This window comes from Xyrauchen texanus, chromosome 16 (genome assembly GCF_025860055.1).
Source record: "Xyrauchen texanus isolate HMW12.3.18 chromosome 16, RBS_HiC_50CHRs, whole genome shotgun sequence".
Classification (NCBI taxonomy): domain Eukaryota; kingdom Metazoa; phylum Chordata; class Actinopteri; order Cypriniformes; family Catostomidae; genus Xyrauchen; species Xyrauchen texanus.
The window spans coordinates 10489050-10516528 of NC_068291.1; the positions used below are offsets into that span (position 1 = coordinate 10489050).

Sequence of the window (27479 nt, forward strand, 5' to 3'; positions counted from 1 at the left end):
GTCCTTTGAGTTGCATTGTGGAGCAGCTGTGGATCAGATTTGTTGGTCCAGGGCAACACCTTGAACACTTCATCATGTTCCTCAAACCATTCCTGAACAATGTGTGCAGTGCGGCAGGGTGCATTATCCTGCTGAAAGAGACCACTGCTATCAGGGAATACTATTTCCACATAGGGGTGTACCTGGTCTGCAACAATATCTAGATAGTTGGCACATGCCAAATTGACGTCCACATGAATGGCCCTACCCAGAGTTTCCCAGCAGAACATTGCCCAGAGCATCACACTCCCTCCAATGGCTTGTCCTCTTCTCACAGTGCATCCTGGTGCCATCACTTCCCCAGGTAAATGGCACAAACGTACACGGCCGTTCACATGATGTAAAAGAAAATAGCATTCATTGGACCAAGCGACCTTGTTTCACAGCCTTGCCATTTCAGAGATGATCTGACCATCTGACAGTTTCTGGCCATAACAATTTGGCCCTTGTCATAGTCACTCATGTCTTTACTCCTGCCCATTTCTCGTGCATTCAACATGCTGACTACAAGAACTGATTGTTCGCTTACCATCAAATCTACCCAGACCTTGACATGTGGCCGTGGTAGGAGATGAGCAACATTATTTGCTTCACCTGTGGGTAGTCATAATGTTTTGGCTCATCAGTTTATATAAATTAAAGCTGTAAAAATTAACGTGTTAACGCATGCGATAATGTTTCTAAATCACGAATAACATATTTACCGTTAATACAACATTAACCAGCATAAACAGCGGTTGGAAGGGCGGAAACTTTGCGATGTGTCCACCCAAAGTCATTACACTGACGCACACACTACAGACACAGACAGCAGTGATTTAGTTTCAGTAATAAAGTGATGGGGAAAGGACCACTTGAATATTGCCAATGATGACAGATTTAGATATAGCAAATCCCCACAAGCTGTCAGTGATTGCTTTTATTACACCTCTAGGAGCCACTGTTATACTGTAGAACCAAGCTGTTTTAATAGTTCAATCCTCCAGCACAGGCCACAGCGGAATACAAAAACGTTAGTGGCATAGTTTTTGCAGATAACTGATTGTTTCAAAGAGCAACTGTCGAAACCAATTATTCAGCAAAACCGATGTATGGTCTACCTCTTTTTCCGACAGCCTTCCAATGCACCATAACATCATGTCTCTTGATTGAAAATGAATTCAAGTAAGCTGTAGACATACTTAAGTAAATGTTTTGAAAATACAATGCTTATTTCTCTCTACAAATTACAAGTAAAAAAAAAAATGGGACATTTATACACTATTTACAGCTTTCAGCTGTTCAGTTAGGTGGCATGTTTATTTTTCAACCAACCAGTGAAGTTTGAATCTATACCGTCATCTCAGAAGACAGGATGTAACAATTATTTGATTCAGATATGCCTTGATGCCTACTTACCTCCCAAGGCAGCAATTTGCAGCCAACATATTATAGCCAGATTAGCTGAAGTAGCTAATTTTCATCTGTTGTCTCTAGGCAGGTTGATGTTAAATATAAAACCCTTCACTAAGCCAAAGAAAAACATTATATGGTCTATACATTATAGTATATACTTTAAAAACATACCATCACCACACATCTAAAACACTAAAACTCATATCCCATATTTAAAATCCCAAAACATACAAAATCAAACACAAGCAGCACATCTAATTCAATATTATAGCAAAACTACATGCCAAATGCCATGCCATGTTCACAATTTTGAATGGACACTACCCAGATTTTCTACATTTTTGAGCAAACACGTATACTTTTTAGATCTTTTAATTCAGATGAAAGTATACAGTATATTCCAGTCATGGGTTGCTCTGTAAAAGCCAACTGACCACTGGTACTTTTGCATAATGCTATATTTTACAGTCACCTTTAGAGCTAGCCCTTGTAAATGTTCTTGTATTTTTGAAAATATACTCCTAGGGATGGGGCAAGAAAGCCCATTAAGAATTTACAGTAAAAGGCTAGCATTTACACCCTTATTGTAAAATATCACCTAAAATCTTGATGTTGTTAAAAAAGCTTGTGGATCTGTAATGCGTCAACTACCCATTTATCAAAAGATCCAACGTCACAAGTGAGGTAATGTAAATAAAGTAATAGCTATTCCCTTAAAAATATTGCATTGACGTTTACTAGATTAATGAACAAATGCTCTCTCCCAAAGCCTCTTGGTCTATCCCATCATCCCTCCCTCTCTGGTATTATTTCCACACTGTCTGAAACTAGCTGATACCACTATTGACGGATACATCATTCCACATCGTTGGATTACTGGAGGAGGTCCACAAAAGCTTTGTCTGTTTGAACATATCTATGTGTGTGTGGGATTATTGGAGAGTGTCTGTGCTACTATTTAGACTTTATTGATATTTTTATAACACACCTCCTCATCTCCCACTTCCTGTCAAAGAGTCATTATGTTTTCCTCTTCTAAACCCTCCATTATCTCGCCCTGGACCTCCATGGAGCAAGGAGACTCAGACGCTCTGGACATCAGCACCAAAGTGCAACTGTATGGAGTCCTGTGGAAGAGACCTTTTGGGAGGCCCTCAGCCAAGTGGTCCCGCAGGTAACAATCCTCCAAAAAAGTATAACTTTAATTAAAATTAAGAAATATTAAAATAGAAATAAAATATTAAGAAATATAAAAAATGACTGCCCTATTCTATATGTATAATCAAAGTCAGGTACATTTCTGGGATTGACCATGTTTACTCTTTTGTAAAATGGCTCAGATTTCCATCTTTCATTAAAACACATATTTATGTTCTTTGGAATATTCTCAAATTATGCTGGGATAGCATGTTGATTTTTGAAGTGCAACCAACAAACTCAAGCATGTTGAAGTGCACTACAGCTAAAGTGGGAAATATCAAAAACTAATTTTGAAATTAATTTGCTTTTTAATTTAACCTTTTGCTCAAATTGATGTGCTGAAAATACAATTTTTATTAAAAAGTTTTGCATTAAAAATGCAAAATAGAAGCATTTCACATGAGGTCTCGGAATTTACAACCCTACTGTAAAGCATATAATGTAATAGTATTCTAGGTGGTATTTGTTAAACAGTGAGGCAGGAGCTGTAACATATTATTGTATTTTTATTTAGTTTTTTGCATGCATTAGATTTAAGGACATTGTATTTTTGTGTGGTGACTTGTTGTATAATTCACTTTAAAAGCTTTAATAGCTTAGAAGATATTGAGTAACCCATCATTTTATGACTTACTGTACTGAAATGCTTTAAATGTGCCCTTAATCTGAGTAAGTCAGATCTATGAGAACATTCTATGCTGCTGGTTAGTTTTGTACATTAGGGCTTGCAAAGATCAATTCATAGATGGCAAGCAAAGACATTATGTAATCTGCCTAGATCAACACTGCATACCTAGAGGAACATGAAATAAAGGTTAAGGGCTATTTTCTAATTTCTTAAAGAAAATGAAAGAATACATTTGTAACAGAAACAATGAAGGTTTTTTAAATGTTTGATATTTTTATGGTAAATAAGACAAAAATACTCACTAAGAAAATTTTATTTTTGATGTATAAATAAGTCTTCCCTTATTGTGTGTGTGTGTGTATATATATATATATATATATATATATATATATATATATATATATATATATATTATTAACCCCTCAATGGTTGTTTTTTGTTTTTGGAACCATTCAGATTAAATTCTAGAAACTGTTGTGTGTGAAAATCCCAGGAGATCAGCAGTGACAGAAATACTCAAACCAGCCCATCTGGCACCAACAATCATGCCATGGTCCAAATCACTGAGATTAAATATTTTCCCCTATCTGATAGCTGATGTGAAAATTAACTGAAGCTCCTGATCCATATCTGTGTTATTTTATGCACTGCACTGCTGCCACACAATTGGCAGATTAGATAATCGCATGGATGATTGTTGGTGCCAGACTGGCTGGTTTGTGTATTTCTGTAACTGCTGAACTCCTGGGATTTTCACACACAACAGTCTCTAGTATTTTCTCTGAATGGTGCTAAAAAACAAACACCCTGTGAGCAGCAGTTCTGTGGATGGAAATGTCTTGTTGATGAGAGAGGTCAACAGAAACTGGTTTGAACTGACAAAGTCTACAGTAACTCAGATAACCGCTCTGTACAATTGTTGTGAGGAGAGATGCGGGTTGGTGCTGTTTTGGCAGCACGAAGGGAACCTACACAATAATAGGCATGTGTTTTTAATGTTGTGGCTGATCGGTGGATCGATATATATATATATATATATATATATATATATATATATATATATATATATATATATATATACTTTAGAAGCAGAATGACATAAGACATTAATGTCTCGGTTAATACGTACTACTGGTTATCTAAAAGGAGGAAATGAGATACTGCATCAGAAGGGGGGTGTTGACCTTGAAACCCTATACCATCATGTCAATTTGATTGGCTGGTAAAGGTAAAGCTTGGCACTCCGCCTATGCTGCCATCAGAGTGAGAATATAAGCATGAGCCCAGCTATAAACCATCAGGGTTTTCCAACTGAAGGGAGGGAGAATGTATCTCTCATTGCATAACAGCGAAAAATCATTAGCTGTGGCAATGCAACACAGCATCTAGTTCTCTTCTTTCAGGATACCAGGGCTACGTAGTAACCGAGACGTTCCCTTTCGAAAAGTGTTCCCTTGTCACACTTTTCTGGTAAAACTTGGCTTTCCTCCAAATATCTATAGAGACTAAGCAGCGACGCTTGACTATGAGGCAAAGGTGTAGCTTCCATCAAGCTCAGTGTTCGTGGGTACTGACATAACAGAAGTGTTCTCCCCAGCTTGAACCTTGTCAAGAGTAGGAGAATAAACCGAACAGTCTGTCGGTCAGGTGCCGACCTGGTTACTGAGTCGAGTTTATTCCTAGGAAAGAAACTTGCTGACTGGGCAGTCACATTTTACCCTTGTCCATTTACCCTTGAAGTCTTCCCCCAGTCTATGCTTGCACACATATACCTTTGAATATGCTATCAGCAGCCAATCATTGAGGTCATATGGACTCATCGGCCTCAGCTGAGCGTTTGCTTCTGCATATTTCATACATGTGCAAAGGACCTAGGACAATCCGAAGGGTAGGACCTTAAGCTGTAATGCAGTCCCCTTGAAAGTGAATCTCAAGAATGGTATGTAGCAAGGGGATACCTGTGCATATGTGTCTGCAAATCGCTTGACACAAACCAGTCCAGTGGATGGACATGAGACAAAATCTGTCATTGAGCAATTATCTTGAATGGAGTATTACATTATAAATGTCCAATTCAAGTGCCTCAAGTCCAATATGGGCCACAGCCAACGTCCTACCTGGTAACCTGAAAATTAACTGCTGTAGAAGCATTTATGTGCCACGAACGCTGGTATATCCTCTATTACATCTTTGGAGAGGGGATATTGTACCTCTGAATATGAAATCAATGATTCCCACACCGTACATTGGAGGATAGAATGCTGTTGAGGTGAGGTGGTCACCTTATGAACCAAAGTACATAGCCTTGTTCGACTGAGCTCAGTGTGTGGCTGCCGGTGGCTAAACACCACTCACCTTGGGCTGCTATGAGGTCTGTCAGTCATGTTGGGGCATGGAAGATTTCTGACATATCAAACAGCAAAGACTGAAAATAGTGTTCTCATTCCTGGCATACAAAATGGGAAAAGCTCTCCACAGGGTCTATCCAGCATTTATGCCTCACAATGAGGATTTAAGTTTGTTTTGTGACTTGGCAGTTATCTGGCATGGCATCAACACAGTCAAAACAGGCATCGGAATGACCTGTGTCATGCCACAAACTCGCTCCCGTCTACAACAGTGGGGAAACCAAGAGGGCTGCTTTGGTGACACAATGTTGCGATACAGCCATCTTTTGGTATGGTGTCAACAAGAGTAAAATATACCAATTTCTTGGGCAGAGATCTTGCTGACCAGAGTGCCAGTATATGGCATGGTGCTTTTCATATGAACCACAAAGGCAGCTTCACCCGAGACCTGAACTATCACTGAATGGGGAGAACATCAAGTCAAAGTGTGCAACTCTCGAAGGTGTGCCGACACTATGAAGTCCAGCTTGAACCTTGTCAAGCATAGAAGAAAGGACTGAACAGGACTGGGAACTTACTGTTTGGGCAGCAACATGCTCTTGATCCAGATGAACCTGTCCGTTATCTGTCACTCACTCGACTTTGTGTCGATGTAGTGACACCAGTGGTTGCACTTGGAAGACCCAAACACCATTGATCTTTGAGAAAAGGCCAATGGGAATTGGCGAGTGAAATTTGCATGCAACTCCCCCGAAACACGGGTATAAAAGGAGCTGGCTTACAACCACTCATTCAGATGTTGTCTTCAGAGCCAAGCAGTTGTGTTCAGCGAGCTGAATTTCCTCTGCCGGTTGATTCACCTCTGAAAGCGAGTGAAGCTGTTGGATTTACGGCGCATTGCAGTGGTTTCTCCCCTCTTGCAACAGCGTTGTGCAGAGAATGCCCCTGGGCACTTCAGCAGCTAAAATAGTATATACTTTCCACAAAAATGAGTATATTTCCTACTAAAAGATTGGCTCTTTTTCAAGATGCCTTTCTGTCTGTGTATAATTCCTGGTTGCGGTAACTATCTCTCCACTTCTGATGGCCACAATAGTTGTCTCATGAGCTTGGGCGCATCCCACACAGAGACATAGTTTGTGGATGGTTCATGTCCGCATTGCGAGAACATGACTATGGCAACGTTGCAGTCGCGGCTCTCCTTCATCAGAGGGAAAGCCACCCCAGTGGCTCCCTGCCTTGGTCCTTCTACCTGCGTGTATGATGCCTCGACGGTTAGCACTGGGGTTGATTTAGGGTCCACAATGGGAGCTTCTCCACTTGGAAACCCCCCACAGACCTCCCATTCCCCAGCACGCTCGTATGCCCGGTCGAGTTCTGGGATGCGACTGCCGGCTCGTCTCAGGGCGGATTCACAATCTCATTTGGAGCTCATGAAGAGGATGAGCTCTTGATCGCAGAATCTGATGCTGGGCTCTCACCCTCAGGTGCGGTTGCACAGTCGCAGGCTGATGTGGAGCTGGCAGCCATGCTTTCCCGGGCGGCTGTGAGTGTCAGGCTGCCGTGGACCCTCCACTCCCCCCTGAACCCTTGCGGCTCGATGATTGGTTCCTGGGCCCAGAGTGCCACTCACAGTGGCGCCCTTCCCCGGTTCCTTTGTTCCTGGAGGTGCACGACGAGCTCAATATATCATGGTGGCACCTTTTACCTTCCGGACCCGATTTGTGGGCTCCTCCGCTCTCACTACCCTCGACGGTGGTGCTGCCAGGGGGTGCTCTGCGATTCCCCAGGTGGATCAGGCTGTTGCGGTGCACTTGTGCCCACAGAGCGGCGCCACCTGGTGGAACCATCCGAGACTCCCGTCCAGGGCTTGTAGGCTTACGTCTACACTGGTGGCTAGAGAGCGGTGCCTCCGGGTGGAACCATCCGAGGCTCCCGTCCAGGGCCTGTTCCTGGAGGTGCATGACGAGCTCAATAAATCATGGTGGCACCTTTTACTGCCCGGACCCTATTTGTGGGCTCCTCCGCTCTCACTACCCTGGACGGTGGTGCTGCCAGGGGGTGCTCTGCGATTCCCCAAGTGGATCAGGCTGTTGCAGTGCACTTGTGCCCACGGAGCGGCGCCACCTGGTGGAACCATCCGAGACTCCCATCCAGGGCTTGTAGGCTTACGTCTACACTGGTGGCTAGAGAGCGGCGCCTCCGGGTGGAACCATCCGAGGCTCCCGTCCAGGGCCTGTAGGCTTATGTCACTGGTGGCTAAGGCCTACAGTGTTGCTGGACAGGCCGCCTCCGCCATGCATCATGGCTCTCCTGCAAGTGCACCAAGCCAAGGTGCTGAAAGAACTGCATGAGGGTAGGATTGACTTCACTCGGTGACCGATTATCGACGAAAGACTCAGGCAGGCGTTGTCCACCCTGGTCATCCAGGAGTGCCACTTTTGGCTCAACCTGGTCGAGACAAAGAAGACAAGGTACGATTCCTTGATGCCCCCATCTCCCAGGTTGGCCTATTCGGCAACACCATCAAGTTCTTGATGGTTAAGGAGCAGACAGAGGCCATCAAACACACTCTTCCATGATCCCAAGATCCCACCCCCCATCTTCTAATGCCACCCGTCTCACAATCGGCCGCTAGGAAGGCTTCAAAGCGCCCCTGAGATGGGTGACCCAGGGAGTCAGAGACCCGCTGCACAGGAGCTAGTAAGAAGACCACTCCATCCCCCAGAGGAGGGCTGGATGGAAAATCATTGTTTTCCTTTTCATTTAATTTCGCCGCACACCCAAGGGGCTGCGGTACCCACATTTTCAAGAAAAGAGCGGATTCCTCACTTCCTGGGTCACACATTCGGGATCAACTATCGTCATTGTCACGACCACCGGGTACCGTTCCTTTATGGCAGGTAAGGTGCTTCGGAGGCGGGCCCCCTGCACCCGCGCGCCCAGCCCCTACTTCATCGTACCGAAAAAAGGCAGTGGGTGGCCAATCTTGGACCTGCGAGTTCTGAACCGGGCTTTGCACAGACTCCCGTTCAAGATGCTGACACAAGGCGCATTTTAGCGAGTGTCCGGCATCAAGTTTTGTTAGTTCTTGAAAAGGAAGGTTCTTGTTTTCAGAGCGAGTTTTATGCTTAAACCAACAAAAACAATATTTGCAAATGGAGTAAGTAATATAATCTATTTTTCCCTTTGAATTAAGTTTTTTTTTTCTTACCCAATTTGTAAAAAATAATTTCTTCATATAAGCATAAACACTACTTAAATATGTTTCTCTGAAAAAAAAAAACAATATTTTATGTCAGTTGGCTTCTCAAGTGAATGTATTTGTTTTTTTTTTAAGAATGTTTAAATATTTATTTTGGAAAACAAGTCAAAAATCTTTTTTTTTTGCAGTGCATTTATTATGTTTGTGTTTTTCTCATTTCAGAATATCTAATTTCAGGTCTGAATGTCATAGTCAATATTTTTTCTTTCATAACAGATTTTTCATCATCAAGGATAGCTTCCTGTTATATTATGCTGAGAATGAGAAAAAAAACTTCGAGACAAATAAATACTTCAACATTCACCCTAAGGTGCACAAATCATTGACATTTAATAGACCTGTATGTTTATGGACAATGGATTGTAAAATAATACTTGTAAAAAAAAATGGATCAGCATATAATCTGTATATACTTTACATTTGTTACTTTTTCAGTAGCATATAGAACAATATTTTATATTCAAAAATAAATAATAAACTGATCAACCAGAGAGTACAATATTTTCCTCCTTGTTAGGGGGTGATCCCACTGGGTGGATGCGTCGTTGAGCCAAAAGAGGACCAAGGCATGCCATTCGCATTGGTTATCAACCATGAGGACTTCACTGTAAAAGCTTTTTGGTTCTTTTACAATATATTACAATGCAATTCACCACATTCCCATTTTACTTTGTAATTGTTAACAGACTTTAACAAAAAGCACAACAAATATTTCTCACATTCTTAGAGTTTCCTGCTTGTCCTTTTCAGGGAAATATTGTCCTGGCTGCTGAATCAGAGTCAGAGCAAAGTCAGTGGGTGGAGATGCTACAGGAGTCTGGAAAAGTGTGAGTTGATCTGTCTTCTACTACAGTTCTGTTAAACTGTAAAACAAGCATACTTAAATCTAACCACATATTTAAAATCAACATAAAAATCAATATTTAATAGGCTGTAAATACCCTTTCATTTTGACTTAACCCTCCTATTCCTTTCGGGTCATTTTTGACCCGGGAGAGTTAGATCATAATTTTTTAAATACCACATCATTTTTAGTACAGGAACCAAAATTTTGGACTTTCTCAATACAATCAATATACACATAAAACATTTTGTGTTTAAGAGGTATAACCATTTTTTAAAAACTGTTACATCTTTTGCGTTCGCAGATCAAATTTTGACCTGGTCATCAATTGTGGCTTTACACATTATATTATGTAGATTTATTTTTTGTACATCTATGAATTTGATTATTACTTATAAACACTTTACTTATATTTTGCCTCTTTCTCATGCTCTCTCACACACATTTTGTCTCTCACTGGGACTGCATCTTGTCTACAATCATGCACACACACACACATAAACAGTCACACACACATACAATCACACATAGAAACACACACATACCTGTACAAAACAGACATTGCAGATGTAAAAATCATAAAAAAGAAACTAAATCAAAAGTACTACAGTCTAAAGTGGATGTGGCGAGAGCAAAAGTTCATGTACACATTAGTCTAAATAGGGCTTGAAAGAGGAGATTGTCCACATTTTACTCTGCAGACATCTGATGCCGAACCAGCTTGCAGCATACTTACGCATGAACATTCGACAGTTCTTGCAAGCAAATAGAATATATTTAGCTTAAAAACATAGAACTATTAATGTTGTAAACTTGAGTTGTACTGTTGTTTTGATGAAGTTTAGTTGAAAACTACTTCTAACTTTTGACCACCAAGTTGTATTGAGCAGCTATTGATATGCTGTTATGAGTAATATACAATTCATTCAAATTACTATTAATTCTCACATTAATGTTAATAAAACATTTATACTAGATAAAATTCACAGAAATGTTAATGAAAAAAGATGTCTTCACATGTATCACACTGGTTTTGCTGTAGTTCATGTATATTTTGAAATGTCAATGAATTTCTACATTTTATTATTTCTAAAACAAAATGGCATATCAATTAACTCTTATATCTGTCAGTGAACACGTTAAAATTGTAAATATTCTTTACATTTAGGAACCTATTAATGAACTATTTGGTTATGAATGATTTATAAGCTGGAATTCCAATGGGTCAAAATTGACCCCTGAATGCAATAGGTCTATGCAGAGTCTGAACACAATGGGAGGGTTAATTAATATGCTACTTGAGACAGTGACCTAACATCAGTTATATGGTGGTGTGTTTTGATTATTCTGTACAGCACTTGGAAGAACGCTCAGTTGGGGGAGGCTATGATTGAAAGTCTGGAAGCTCAGGGTCTACAGCTGGCTAAGGAAAAGCAAGAATACCTGGGTATGACATTACTGTGTCCACATATCATTGTCTTAAAATTTGTAAGGTTTCAAAAAGCAAACTAACAATGCCTTTTCATCAAGCTTTTTACTAAAGCTCTGAACCAAAGCCTGTGTTTATGCCATGGTAACCTCAGTGTCCTCAGTTTTTCTACTACAGATTTGTTACATATGCCTATTACTAACAGCATCTAATTCAGTACAAGAAAAAAATGGAACAAAAAAATCAGTATTTTTAACTACGTTACCACAGTTGTACTGTAGCAAAAATAACTGGGAGTGGTGGTGGCGTAGTAGGCTAAAGCACATAACTGTTAATCAGAAGGTCGCTGGTTCAATCCCCACAGCCACCACCATTGTGTCCATGAGCAAGGCACTTAACCCAGATTGCTCCGGGGGGATTGTCCCTGTAATAATTGCACTGTAAGTCGCTTTGGATAAAAGCGTCTGCCAAATGCCTAAATGTCAAATGTCAATGTCTTAACCATATGCTATTTAGGCAAACACTACTGTGGTCAATGTTTGTAAGAAATAGTAATGGTGTCTTCTTACAAAGTTCTGGCCTATTTAGTATAAATGCTGTGTTTCTTTCATTGTTTATGTTAGATAAGCTCATGGAAGAGACTGAGGAACTGTGCTTACAAAGAGAACAGAAAGAGGTTAGCTCTCTTATTTCTTATAAACACCATTTTGATACAAATATGTATAGATGTACTGTAAGAAAGCAATTTATGCACAGTAACTGATGGAGAACTATACGTGTGTGTAGGAGCTGGAGAGACTGAATCAGTTGCTGGAGGAAGAAAAGAAGAAGTTTGAAGATGTGGTTCAAGAGTTGAGCGCAGAACAGGAGCAGATTAAACTGTACAACACTTTTATCTAATAAGATACCTCTTCGAACACTTTTGCTGACTCATATTGGTCATCCTTTCTTGCATTCATACATTCACATTTCGATTATGTACCGTATGTTATATTATGCATGTTTGTCTTAAAATCTTGATATCGAATCTGGTGGTTTTTAAACATAAAGGGGAGTTTGTTTGCAGCGTGTGTTTAAAAAAGCTTTTAAATTCCTGAACTTTGGTATTGGTCCTGTGTTGTTAGAGATCTGGATGGTACCGCTCAGTGTTTGAAGGGAGTGGAGTCTGAGAAAGAAGAACTTCACAGTGTCACCACACTGCTGCAAAAATCTCTAGAGGTATCAAATAACAAACATAAAAAAATATATAGATCAAGACAATTGAAGTTACATTAGAGAATAACATCAGAACAACTGTACTGGATGATGGGGGTTTAGGTTCTGCTAATGACTGAGTATATAAAAACAGTACATTAGACAACTGTTACTAACACTACAGTATGGGGTCTACTGTGGTCAATTTTGACATAATGCTGAACTAATATTTTGTTAAGGAGACACTCTGCCAATTTATGAAGACTATAATATGACTTGCTGTTGGGCAGTGCAGTTTCTGAGTCTGGGTTATTTATAAATGGGTTGCAAATGTGTCGTGATACACTAAAACTTGGGTCAAAAGACCTTAGTCAGGGTAGATATGTAATTTTACTCTATTGAAAACAAGGCTGTGAGGGATTAAAATACACTTTGTTTAATGAGTTCTAGGGCTTCTGTTGTGTCCCAGCAGAGTTGGATTTATGAGTAAAATAAGATCTGTGGTTATATTGACTTGAATAGACATTTACATCTTGTTCTAAAACATACATTTCCCTGATAGCGCACATACATCACCCAGACATCTTTTTGATGTGTGTTTACATCTGGAAGACTTATTTTTTACATTGTTTGCTTATCTGCAAGACGTCTATAAGACATGTGTCAATAAGTATGTCTCGGATGTCAATGAGTAATTTAGCAGATGTCTTTGTACATTTATAATTTAGAAAGTTTGTAAATCTGATGTTTAAGATGTTTAGCAGATGTTAATTAGATTGTGATGCTTTCAAGATGAAGATATCTAAACGGAGATGCACATGTGCTATCTGGGTACACACATATATATACCTCAATTTTGAAGCTTGAAGTCTTACTTCAAGCAAGAGTTTATGTGCCTGACCAAAAGGATATCCATTGTTGTCCATTGTAGAAACCTATTAAAAATGTTAACTACAGACTACTTGTTTTACTCATAAGTCAAAAACTGACATTATAAAAACCTATAGGGAATTCCTGAGGGAACTCATTGAGATTTAGTCTTTTGGGATGGCGAATTCATGCCTATAGCTCTATTCGAAGTGACCCTAGGACCCATTGAAAACAAATCCATGTCCACCCCTAATTGTTTTTGGTCACACTAGAAATTAAACATGGTGTTTACTCAGACAAATGAAAGTCTGTCTCTGTCTTCAGGAGTTGACCCAGGAGAAACAGCACACTCTGGAGCTGCTAAGAGTAAAAGGACAGGATGCGACTGAAACAGGGCGTGAACGTCAGGCTTCTTTAGACTCCCAGGATCCAGAGGTGCAGCTTCAGGGGAACCTGCAACACATCGAGGAGCAAATGAGGAACCTGCTAAGAGAGAAGGAACAGGCAGAAGAGAGGTGAGGAAACCTGGTGGATAAGACATATCGTTTCATAACAAATTATTCTTTTCATATTTAGAATTCCACTACTGGTCAAGCAGCAGTTCTCTTATGGGGCTTTTCTACTGCATGGTACAACTCGACTCAACTTGACTCTGCTCGCTTTTTGGGGATTTCCACTGTGGATAGCACCTGGTACCTGATACTTTTTTTAGTACCACCTCAGTCGAGGTTCCAAGCGAGCCGAGCCGATACTAAATGTGATGTCAAAATCCTGCAGATCACTGATTGGTCAGGGAGAATCGTCACTACCAGCGTCACTGGATTTCCGACACGCAACATCAACCTGCTAGTTTTAAAGTTAGCATCAGCGATAACAGTATAATTTGTTCATGCGACTTTCACATTTTGAAAAAAGAAATGGCTGTGCGCAAATCCACGCCTTGGTCAATAAACGAGGTGCAGATGGTCCACTCATTAGCGATGAGTGAAGCAAAAAAGTCTACCAGGAAGTATCTCAGCTGTTGGCCGCACACGGCTACCATCGGACTTACCAACAGTGTAGGGAAAAGTAAAAAAAACTTAAAAGTGACTACAGAACCATCAAGGAAAAGTGGAAGTGGTTCGACCAAATGGACGCTATCTAAACCGGCTAGCTATGGGAAGGAGAGTGCCCTGGACTGGCATTGATCCATGATGGAGGATGGTATGTTTTGTTATGTTAACTCTATACTCTACTTGAAAGCTTCACTTTATTTAGTTGACCAGCTACTGGACGATTGCTTCTAAAACAACCAGGCCAATCTAACTGTTACACTTGTGTAAAATTACCATGCAACAACTGATTTATGCAGCACAATGAGCTAGTAGCTAACAGCTAGCGGTCGTATTATTGTTTTGTTCAGAGTGTGATGTTTATGATGATGTCACGGCAGTAGAGGCGGCGCAACTATGATGATCAGCCTTTAATCCCACCCACGTTGAGGTGGCACTAAACTGCAATGGAAATGCAAGCTCAGAAATGAGTTGAGGCGAGTCGAACCATAACGTGCAGTGGAAAAGTGCCATTAGTTTGACATGCAGCACCGTTCTTGTGTATATAGCCATTGTCTTTCTTGCAGCTGTAGCAGGGTAAATAGAGTGTTGAGACCACTACAATGGAAATGTACATTGATTCCCAAATGAGCCCATTGATCAGACACTAGTGAATGAGGCACAAAAGACAGAGAGTGGATTGACTTGCGGGTATAAATGACCTCAATAGCAGGATATTGCTGGATATGGCTTAGCTGTACGGGCCATTTCAAAAGAGTCAAATTATGTCATGATCCAATACATTTATAAATAGAGAATTGATTAACGTTGTTGATTTGTTGGTCCATGTACTTTTGCGTCAATTCTTTTTTACTTTTGAACCCAAAAATAAAAAACGAAAAATTCTGTTTCTTCTTTATTGGTTGATGAATAGAATAAGCAGATACGAACTCATTTTCTGTTGAATATTTAATTTTCTATTTAAAAATTAATATATAGAAAGGGGGAAAAAAAAATTAATTAGCTTTTTAATTTATTGTTTAAAAAATGTATTTACGGCTTGAAAATTTTATATGAACATGTGAGTGGCTCTGAAACGCCTCTTTTATCTGATCAACCCACCCTGTCTTCTGTACTACCTCAATCCTATCAACCAGAATTAGAGTTGGGATTGATCTGCAAATTTGTCTAAATTTTCATTAAATATTGTCCCGACCCAAACCACCACTAACTGTAACCTATGCATGCTATATTTATTAGAATCTTGCTGCTTGGCACATCATGGTGTTACATTATTAATAACATTGCATGATTTAGTAGTACCTATGTATTCGTGTTCCATTAATAAATGTAATTAAAAAAAGATTTATGTTGCTTTGGATAAATGTGAATGCTAAATTAATGTTTAATAATAATAATAATACATTTTATTTAACAGCGCCTTTCTAAGCACTCAAGGTCGCTTTACAGATAATAAAACAGGTACAGGGAACAGAAAAGTATAAACAAACAATTATAAAAAAGGACAAGAACAGTGCATTTACAAATAAGCAAGCTGGAACAGGTGGGTTTTGAGTCTGGTTTTGAACAGAGGGAGATAGTCGATACTGCGGAGGACCGGTGGGAGTGAGTTCCAGAGCTGGGGAGCAAAACGGCTAAAGGCTCTGCTCCCCATAGTGACAAGTCGAGCAGGGGGTACAGTGAGGTGAATAGAGGAGGTGGCAATGTGAAGGAGGGCAGATAGATATGGAGGAGCAAGGTTATGGATAGCTTTGAAAGTATGCAGAAGGATTTTAAATTGTATTCTGAATTGAACCGGGAGCCAATGGAGCTGCTGAAGGACAGGGGTTATATGATGAAAAGAGGGGGTTCTGGTGATGACACGAGCTGCTGAGTTCTGGAGAAGTTGGAGTTTATGAAGAGATTTCTGAGGGAGACCAAAAAGTAGGGAGTTGCAGTAATCAAGGCGGGAGGTGATGAGGCTGTGGATAAGGACGGAGGCAGTGTGAGTGGTAAGGGAGGGTCGGAGGCGGTTAATGTTGCGTAGGTGGAAGTATGCAGACCGGCTAACATTATTTATGTGTGACTGAAAGGATAGGGAGGAATCGAGGATTACGCCCAGACTCTTGACCTGAGGGGAGGGGTAGACCAAGGAATTATCAATGGGTAGTGTAAAACTATTGATTTTGGTAATGGTGGATTTGGTGGCTACGAGGAGGAGTTCAGATATATCACTGTTAAGTTTAAGGAAGTTTGAGGTGAACCAGTCTTTAATTTCAAATAAGCAGTTGGTAAGGGACAGGGGGGGGGGAGCGAGGAAGTGGGTTTGCTGGATAAATAGAGCTGAGTGTCATCAGCGTAACAATGAAAATGAATATTGAATTTACGGAAAATATTGCCAAGGGGCAGTAGGTAGGTGATGAAAAGGAGGGGGCCAAGAACTGAACCTTGAGGGACACCAGTAGTGACAGGGGAAGGGTGAGATGTGAAAGATTTTAGTTGAATAAACTGAGTGCGGTCAGAGAGATATGAGTGGAACCAATCAAGAGGGGTGTGTGAGATGCCAAGAGAGGATAGTCTATTCAGGAGAATAGAGTGAGAAATGGTATCAAAGGCCGCACTAAGATCAAGGAGGATGAGGATGGAGATGAGTCCGGAATCAGCAGCTATGAGTAAATCATTGGTGATTTTAATTAGGGCAGTTTCAGTACTATGGGAGGGGCGAAGACCAGACTGGAAAGGTTCGTAAAGACTGTTGAGGGTAAGAAAGGCGTGGAGTTGGGCAGACACTATTTTTTCAAGTATTTTAGAGATAAAGGGAAGATTTGAGATGGGACGAAGATTTTTATAGTTAGTGGGATCTAAGCCAGGTTTTTTTAGAATCGGGGAGACAGATTTGAAAAGTGAGGGGACAATACCAGAGGAAAGAGAGGAATGAATAATGGAAGTTATGAAGGGGAGGAGGGAAGTGAGGCAGGTTTTGACCAGAGCTGTGGGGAGGGGGTCAAGAGAACAGGTTGAGGACTTTGATTTACGGATAAGATCAGAGATTTCGGAGGAGGAGGGCAGTAGAAAGCAGCAAAATGAGTGGCTATTGGGAGGGGCAAAGGGGAAGGGGGAGGCAAGGGGGTCGAATGTAATTGCTGGTGAATAGAGTTGATTTTTTTATTAAAAAAGATAATTAATGAATTACAAGTCTCACTTGAATACATGTGAGAAGGTAAGGAATCAGGGGGGTTAAAAATGTTATGCATGATTGAGAAGAGAGACCTGGAGTTTCCTTCGTTGGAGCAGATGAGATCAGAGTAGTAGTTTGACTTAGTTACAGCTATTGAGTTTGAGTAGTGAAGAAGATGAGTTTTGTGCATTTCTTTATGAATGGAAAGACCAGTTTTTTATGTAGGCATTCAAGTTGGCTGACCTTTGGCTTTCATGAGGCGAAGCTCTGATGAGAACCATGGGGCAGAATGGGAAAAAGACACAGATCGAGTTTTGAGAGGGGCAAGGGAGTTGAGAATATTGCAAAGTCCAGAATTATAATGGGTGACAAGGTGGTCCGGAGAAGAAAAGTCAGGGATAGGCAAATTGTCAATATAGGAGGATAGGATGTCTGTATTTATGTTGTTAATATTACGAAAAGAAATCTGGCGGACTGGCTTGATTACAGCCAGAGACAGGGAGATATTAAAGGACAATAGAAAATTATCAGAAATGTGAACATCATCAGCAGAGCAGTTGAAGGGGATTAAGCCAGAGCAGCAAATCAAATCAAGTGAATGACCTTTTATGTGGGTGGGAAATTCAACATACTGATAGAATCCAAAAGTCTAAGCAGGAGGTAAAGTCTCTGGTGAGTGGGAGGTTTATATTGTCCATATGAATATTAAAATCACCAAGGAGAATGACATTAGGAGAGAGAGTAGAGAGATGGGTGAGTAGTATAGAGAATTCGTTTAAAAAGTCACTGTGTGGTTTGGGAGGACGGTAGACTGTGGCAATAACTGTGGGAGTGGGACCAGGCAGTTTAAATACAGAGCATTCCATAGTGCGGAAAACTGGAGTGGAAACTGGCAACATCTTCCACTTCTCGCGATAGAGCAGCGCGAGACCTCCCCCACGGCCAGAGCCATGAGGATGAGAGTGGTAAACAAACCCAGATAGAGTGGAGGCGTTGAGCTGGGAGAAGTCACTAGGTTGTTGCCAGGTCTCCGTGAGACAGAGGAAGTCCAGCTAACGGTCAACGAGGAGATCCTGGATAAGCTGACCCTTGTTAGTGAGAGAGCGGACATTCAGGAGACCAAAGTTGACAGTAGAGTTGTTGTAGCCAGGGGCGGAGCTTGCTGCCCTAGCCAGGTTAGCAAGCGGACCGCAATCAGCGACCCGACTTGAGCATCGGCGGGAACGGCGAGAAGTGGACCAAAATGATATTATTGGATTGGAATCATCGAGGTGGAAATTCCGGCGAGGTCCGCGGTGGATGTATCTCCGGCGGGGAAGGAGCGCAATCTCCGGGTGTAGCTGTAAAACTAGCGGGGTAGGCACAGACAGAAGCCCGCGGAGCAGGAGGAGATCAGCCGCTGTATACTGGGTCAGACCAGCCCCAGGATGAAGTAGAATTGAAAGGACAGTCCAGAGGAGAATAAACCACATGTAGAACTTGCAAGCCCACATTATGCTAGCCAGCAGCAGCAGCCGCGTGGAGTCGAGAAGACAAGTGGAGAATGAGATGGAGAATGAGGTTAGTTTACCACACTCAGACACCAAAACATCAGGATAACTAAAGTAAAAACGTTCCGAGCGAAGGCGAAGGCTTTTGCTCACGCTTGAGTGTAAATACACGGCCCAGTAATCCGTAAGAACGTTAAAATAACTTAAAATAGCTAAAATAGTTATCAGAGAGCAGCGGCTGCAAAACGCGCCAGCGTCCACTCAAATTCTAATTTAAGCATCATGAACATGGATTGGAGTGGACATAAAATTCTAATAGCTAAGATTCGGACACAAGGCGACCCGACTGGTCCGTCAGGACATGGCACACGGCATGTAAAATCAGGACTGTCCCTGTTATTGGGACGTCTATTCACCCCATCTCCATAAGTTAATTTCTGCAAGCCGTAGATTGCTGATAGAGTGTGCTGCCGACGTAATTGCCTCAGCCTGGATGAACATTTAGTAAATATATTATTAAATGTCAAAAATAAATTAACTTGTGTTAACTCATATTAACTCGTAGGGCTTTTATACAAAGTGACGCAACTTTTTTTAAATTACTTTTATTAATGGAACACGAATACACAGGTACTACTAAATCATACAATGTTATAAAAATAATATATAATAGAACAACTCTCAGTCAGCATATGGCCAAGTGATGTGGCTTGTAATCTCTCAAGCATTGTCCGTTAGAGGCAACACCTCAACAACACCACGATGTGCAAAGCAGCAAGATTCTTATACCTATGGCATGCACAAAGTGCATCCGGAAAGTATTCAAATTGCTTCACTTTTTCCACATTTTGTTATGTTACAGCCTTATTTCAAAATGGATTAAATTAATTATTTTCCTCAAAATTCTACAAACAATACCCCATAATGACAATGTGAAAGATGTTTGTTTGAAATCTTTGCAAATTTATTACAAATAAAAAAGTGAATCCTATTTCCACTAATCATCCTTAAGATGTTTCTACAACTTTATTGGAGTCCACCTGTGGTAAATTCAGTTGATTGGACATGATTTGGAAAGGCACACACCTGTATATATAAGGTCCCACAGTTAACAGTGCATGTCAGAGCACAAACCAAGCCATGAAGTCCAAGAAATTGTCTGTAGACCTCCGAGACAGGATTATATCGAGGCACAGATCTGGGGAAGGGTACAGAAAAATGTCTGCAGCATTGAAGGTCCCAATGAGCCCAGTGGCCTACATCATCCATAAATGGAAGAAGTTTGGAACCACCAGGACTCTACATGAGCTGGCCACCCGGCCAAACTGAGCGATTGGGGAGAAGAGCCTTTGTCAGGGAGGTGACCAAGAACCCAATGGTCACTCTGACAGAGCTCCAGTGTTTCTCTGTGGAGGGAGGAGAACCTTCCAGATGAACAACCATCTCTGCAGCACTCCACCAATCAGGCCTGTATGGTAGAGTGGCCAGACGGAAGCCACTCCTCAGTAAAAGGCACATGACAGCCTGTCTGGAGTTAGCCAAAAGGCACCTGAAGGACTCTCTGACCATGAGGAACAAAATTCTCTGGTCATGTCTGGAGGAAACCAGGAAACCAGCTCATCACCTGGCCAATATCATCCCTACAGTGAAGCATGGTGGTGGCAGCATCATGCTAAGCAAAGTATTAAGCAAAGGCTGTGAATACTTATGTACATGTGATTTTGTTCGTTTTTTATTTGTAATAAATTTGCAAAGATTTCAAACAAACTTCTTACATGTTGTCATTATGGGGTATTGTTTGTGTAATTTTGGGGAAAATAATGAATTTAATCAATTTTGGAATAAGGCTGTAACATAACAAAATTTGGAAAGAGTGAAGCGCTGTGAATACTTTCCGGATGCACTGTAGTTTACAGTTTTTGGTGGAAATTTGACAGTTATTTAATGAAAATTGAAGCACATTTGCAGAGCAATCCCAACTCTAATTCTGGCTGATAGGATTAAGGCAGTACAGAAGAAGGGGCGGGTTCACCAATCAGATAAAAGAGGCCTTTCAGAGACATGATTTTTTAAACAATAAAAGAAAATGAAAATTGAGCCATTTCACCCTTTCTCATTATTCCTATTGGAAATGAAATAGTCAGCAGAAAATGAGTTTGTATCTGCTTGTTCTATTTATCAGTGTTAAAACCAACAAAGAAGAACCCGCATTTTTAATTTGACATTTTTTGGTTTAAAAAGAAAAAGGAATGAATGCAAAAGTACCTGGACCATTTGTTTTACTTTTTTGTTTTATACTCTTAAAAAAAAAGGATGTCTAGATTAACACACTAATGTATTATCAAGCTAACTAATAGCCATTGAAAGGCACGACGCATAGCATAAAAGAAAACTTTTCAGGACACAATTTTTCATTAAAACTAAATTTTCCACTGGAAGATTCAGTCTATAACATGTAAACTAAGGCTATCTGGTCTCTACTGAGATGTAGGCAGTAGCTAGGTGGAGTGTTTTAATCATATCTGTTACTATATTGTGTGTTAGTACTGCTGGGCACTTTATCGATTGAATAGCATCCAGGAACTTTCCATTTTAATATTGAACACACTGTATAATACACTGTCCTGAGCTTGCAGTGTAGACAACTTGGTTGATTATATGTTCGTTATAGTCTATAGTGTACTACCATGCAACTCTTCTTATTTCTGCAAATAACTGTAAAAAGAGTAAAGTATTGTATGCAAATGTTATTATTTGATCAGCTTGTCTAAAATTAAGACAACCCAATCCAAACTTTGGTTAAAAATGCAATATATATATATATATTTTATTTATTTATTTACAAGATTATACAATATGAACTGAATTCCACTTGCCCAGATAGCACAGAGTAGACCAGCTCTACCACCTGAGCCAAAGCCGCACCATCTGCAAAGCAACTGCTAAACATCTTAGAAAGTTACAAACATTCTATAAACATCTCAAAGACATCTGCTGTATGTCTTGACATCCAAGAGGAAACGTCTTATAGACATATTGCAGACGATCAAACAACCAAAACAATCTATCTTCCGGATGTAAACATAGCACACATACATAACGCAGAGCTCTATTTGATGTTTATCAGGGTTGCTAAATGAAACATGCAACTAAAGGAGGTCATGTGACAGCAATGTACCCAGATAGCACACTTACTGTATATCTCTGAGATGTCTGTTTTAGATCTTTTAATACGGAAAGTATCACAATCTAATCTGCTAATCATTTTAGAAAGATCAGATTTACAAATATCCTTAATCATAAACTTCTCAAAGACATCTGCTGAATGCATCCAAGATATAGTTTTTGACAGACTAGCAAACAATATGAAAAATACATCTTCCAGATGTAAACACGCACATCAAATAAGATGTCTGCAGGAGGATGTACGTATTCTAGCGGGGTAGCATACCGCTGCTTGAAACATTTATCATTGCACATTGCAAAAATAAAAATAAAAATAGTAGTATTCAGTAAAATAGTACAGTATATAGTAAGCAAAACTACACTGTAAAAAATGTCTGTAATTTTAACAGTAAAAGACTGTAAAAATGCTACAGAAATAAACATGTTAATTCATTATCGAGTATTAACTGTAAAATATACAGTAAAACATTTTAATATATTTTAAAAGACAATATAATTTTTTAGATGTAAAAAGTATGATTTCCTGTATAATTAATGGTGAAAATGTAACATTTTTAACAAGAGAGTACATGCAATTTTTACAGTAAATGATTGTTAAAATTACAGTAAAAAACAATAAACAGGCATTCCCACAATTCCCTGCAGGACCCATCATATTTAATTATATTTTATGGGAATAGTTATGTTTCTTCTGATTTTTTATATCAGTCACATACATTGGGGTGTTCAGTGTTATATTTGATGTAGTTTAGTTCATGTTTACAGCATTATTTAAATTTCACATGTGTTACCCTGATGGTGTTTAGTGTTTGTGTGGTTGACACTGAGCACTTTCTGTTTATTGGTCAATGCTCCTAGAAGAGCCATTAATGGCAAACATAATGTCATTAAGTGCTCTTCTTATAAAGTAAGAAGCAGATGGTTTGAGTTTCAGAATTGTTTTTTTTTTAAAGTTTTTCTTTTTTACTGTAAATTAATGAGAATGTTTATTGTTGTTGTTGTTTTTTACAATGCCAGCGTGATCATGTACATTTAAAAATATTAAACTGTTAAATGTACAGGTTGTTCAGTAAAGTTGTTTACATTTTTACTGTATTTTTTTTTTTACATAATTATTCTGGCAACCACAGAAGCCAGTTTGTAAAAACAACAGGATTGAGTTTTTTTTTTACAGTGTAGTATTCCATTCCAAATATAGCAAATTAACCTTTTACACAGCCAATCTCTTTTTTGCAGTGTAAAAGGTGTAATATCCATAAATTCATATTTATAAAAATAAATAAATAAATAAAATAATTATAATAATAATTTGACTGACAACCCAATAGAGAACAGAACAAAATCCCCTAGAAAAAAGGATGATAAATAATTTTTGTCAATGCTTTTCCATCAGAAACGGAGGGCACCGAACAAGCCTCTGAAAATACTGCATTTCTGGCATCAACAGAGCTCATATCACAGTGCAGTGCTCTCTGGTGTCTTCTCCCCCTGTAGTGTTTATGGCAGTCAGCCAGCCTTTTTTTCTGTCGCCCTCTGCAGACTGAAGGAAAATGAACTGCGGGCTAAAGTGCTGCAGGAGGAGCGAGAGTTTTATTCTTCTCAAGCTAACACTCTCCAGCAGTCTCTCACGCAGCTCACAACAGATAAACAGCACACCGAGGAAGAGCTGAAGGTGAGAACTACAGTGCCCTGAATTGTTGGAGCACTAAAAAGAATTAAACTAGGGAGTAAAAAAGCTGTAACTTTTTGTTGTGGGACATTGCACAGACAGTTTATAAACAATGGGAGATACAGTAACAATAAAATGTTTTAGAGCTCATTTTCTGGTCTTAAAGGGGTCATGACATCCTACCCTTTTTTTTTATAAATGTATTATCTTCCCTGAGGTCCACTTAATAATTTAAGTCTCTGGCCTTCTGTCTGAAACTTCAATATTGTTGAAGTTCTGGCCCACTGTTCCGATTGGCTAACATCATGCAGCCCTTCAAATACAACTATATTTGTAACACAATCCGAAGAACATTAAAAAACTCCACACTACAGGCAACGATACGATCAAAGAAGTCCATGTTTACAAAAATCAAACAATTAAAATTGCACAGATGGGGGCAAATACGGTCCAGGACACCTTCAAAACAACAGCATGGCAGCGCAGCTGAATGAAACACAATGGGGGTCTCCATTTTAGAGTTATAACTTGACATTGCATCTTTTAAAAGTGCTGTGAGATGTATAATAACGGTCAAAGCTGTTCGTCTGTGCAAGTTTATACAGAAAAGAATTTCAATCCAGACAGGCATTGTATATGCATTGGCATTCCACGAATTCCAAACGTGCCATTTTTGCAGCTTGGTTTAAATAAATGTTATTTTTCTATGTAGGAGGAAGTTTTCAATTCTGAAAGTTACGGTATGTTTTTATTGTACAATGACCTCTTATATGTCAAAAGATCAAGGACAATTTGATTCCTCGTGTCATGACCCCTTTAAGAACATTGTGATGTTTTGCTTTCTGTCTTAAAGAAATAGTTCTGCCAAAAAATTAAATTCAATCACCATTTACTCATCAGCTGTTATTTATTTACTTGTTTATTAATTTATGTGGAACACAGAATATTTGAAGCATTTTCACACGGCTCTTTACCATACAACATCAGTTAATAGTTACTGTATCTTTCAAACTTCTAAAAAGTAAATAAATATATAATAAATATAAGCAGTTTATATGACTTGTGGACTATATCCCAATGAATTTCAAGTAATCTGAAGCCATATGATAGCTATGTGTGAGGAACAGATTAAAATTGAAGTTTTTATTTACTGAAAATCTTCCCCTCCATTGCCGCTCTCAAATCTCATTCTCCATTTGGCATATTTGAACTGGTGTACCCGTATTTGCTTGCAAGTCATGCAAGATCCATTGATATTTTGCGGTTTTTATTATTATTATTTTATAATCTGAACGCACAGAAACAATAATATTCCAGAGCTTCAGCGGAGTGGAAGGTTATCAGTGAATATCAGTAAATAGCGATTTCGTTCTGTTCCACAAACAAAAACATTATATAAAAATGTTTGATAGAATTTAAATTTTTGAGTGAACATTTCCTTGAGTGCTGTGATATTTTTGCTTTGCATCTAACAGTCTACAGCATTATCAGGTTACAAGCAGCATATCTCTCCCACATTAGACTTCTCTGGATCTACACATCTTTCTTCATTATGTTACTTCTCAGTGATACAAAAATCTATTGAAATTCAATAAAGGGCACGCCTGTCTCCTGCTCCATACCTTCATGTGTAAAATGTATCTCTCTTATACTCTATTACTCTTCCCCATTATAATCTACATCATATGCGGTTTGTGTGTATTTGTTGTCTTTGTGTATCTATATACATCAGGCTGAGATGGAGTCTCGTGTGGAACTGGAGCGTAGGCTGAAATTGGCTGAGGAGGCGCTGCAAGATCTAGAACAGGGTCTAAATGCAATAGAACGCACCCGTGAGAGAGATGAAAGAATGAAGGGAGACGTCAGCCATCTCCGCAGTGAGTGCACTCAGTAAATATACCAGATAGAGCCTAAATATACAGCAGAGGTAGGACCAAGTCATTGTTTTGCAAGTCACAAGTAAGTCTCAAGTCCAAACAAGTCCCAAGTCCTCAACTTTAAGAATCAAGTTATAAACAAGTCATTAGTGCAATTTCACCCAAATGAGTGATTACTATAGTACACCCTCTAAACACATTTTAGTAAAATGTGTGGACTTTTCAGATGGTCCCTTACCACACCCTCCACAGCATCAGTACGTTTTAGCACAATGTGTGGACTTTTCAGACGAGCCCTTACGAACCATAGGCAAAATTTCCTTCTAATATTAAATTAACGATCTGGAATGATTTCGCCATGACACCATCTGACCAGCTTAAATAAAGGACAAATCACGTCCCGTATTGATTTGATACAGTATGCATAATTTCATCTTTAAATACAGGATGGGTGGCAACCCATCTAAACGCTACTGTTAAAACATACTGATGCCGTGGAGGGTGTGGTAAGGGACTGTCTGAAAATTCCACATATAATCCACAGTGCATCTTTTAGCTGGTTTCAGCAATGAGGCATGTAAAAAACCACCAAAACTTTAGTTGCAGTGCACTGAGCTCTGTGGAACTGAGTAGTTAGCTAGCTAACCTAGCTAACACAATAAGTTAAATGCTACTGAACCATAACTGATGTGTAACATTTAACAATCTCAACTTACCTCTGTCTGTGGGTTTTTAGATGCCTCAAAAAATTGGATGTTGTTGATGAAGCGTCTGTCATTTTTGAACCACAGGTTCTACATGTTGCAATCCTTTTGTTGCCTTTGATATTATATTCTTCTTTGGCTGTGTCATCCTTGAATGCGCAATCTTCAAACTTGGTCCTGCTCTCGTGGAAGTTGATTGGTTGTTTCTCTAAATGGTTGAATGTGGAGCATGGAAATGCAGATTTGAAAATCAAATGAATTGTTTACTGGGGAAATTAATCATTGATTGTATAAGGTCTTTCCAATCAGAGGGCTTGAGTCCAAGTCAAGTCGCAAGTCATTGTTGTCAAAGTCTAAGTCAAGTGGTAAGTCTTCTCTGATAATGTCGACCCGAGTCACAAGTCATCAAATGTGTGACTCAAGTCCAAAGAATTCAAGTCCAAGTCAAGCAACTCATGTCCACAACCCTAATATACAGTACATTTCCAAGACATAAGACAAGGACCATGTTCCAATATTCCTGAGAGTCTCAAAAGATTGACTTAAAGCTGAAGTGTACAATTTCTAAGCCACTAGCATCCCCAAACAAAATTGCAAAAAGATTCCAGAAAACTCATTGGTTGTAAAAACAAAGAGTCCCACCCCAAACTCACACAATTTGTTGAGCCAATGTTGCTGTGTTGGGCTGTATCGGTCTCTCAAACAAACTTAGGATTTTTTTTTTATAGCTCCACTTTTAGGTGAAATCAACTTGCAGTACAATTGACTTACAGTTGTCTCTACATATTAAACTAGGAAGAAATATTAATGTCATCTAAAAGAGTTACATCAGCTTTAAGTTCAAAGTGTTAAAAAAGTATATGTCATGTTGCTTTAAAAGCAACAAATTGTTCAAAACAATGTATTGATACATAAATAGATTGTCAAGCTTAAAGCGTCAAGGAATGTTCCAGGTTCAATATAAGTTAAGCTTACTTGACATAATTCTGATTACCACAATTATTTTGACCATTGTTTATTAAAAAAAGGGTTTCAGTAAGTCATTTACAATGAAAGTGAAAGGGGCCAGACCATAAACTTTAAAATAAACACAATTTCAAAAGTATAGCCATAAGATGTAAACATTATAATT

The 27479-nt window shown here is 39.4% G+C and overlaps 1 protein-coding gene across 1 annotated transcript in view; it reads left to right on the forward strand.

Annotated features, from left to right (window-relative positions):
• Positions 1–2456: 2456 nt before the first annotated feature.
• LOC127657257 (pleckstrin homology domain-containing family D member 1-like) overlaps positions 2457–27479 on the forward strand; it is a 32358-nt gene continuing 7335 nt past the window's right edge. The window contains exons 1-11 of the mRNA XM_052145976.1: positions 2457–2608; positions 9092–9185; positions 9393–9482; positions 9626–9702; positions 11075–11166; positions 11772–11824; positions 11935–12029; positions 12273–12366; positions 13537–13727; positions 23637–23769; positions 25499–25643. Coding sequence (XP_052001936.1) covers positions 2457–2608; positions 9092–9185; positions 9393–9482; positions 9626–9702; positions 11075–11166; positions 11772–11824; positions 11935–12029; positions 12273–12366; positions 13537–13727; positions 23637–23769; positions 25499–25643 — 1216 coding nt within the window. The remainder of the gene's footprint in view (positions 2609–9091; positions 9186–9392; positions 9483–9625; positions 9703–11074; positions 11167–11771; positions 11825–11934; positions 12030–12272; positions 12367–13536; positions 13728–23636; positions 23770–25498; positions 25644–27479) is intronic.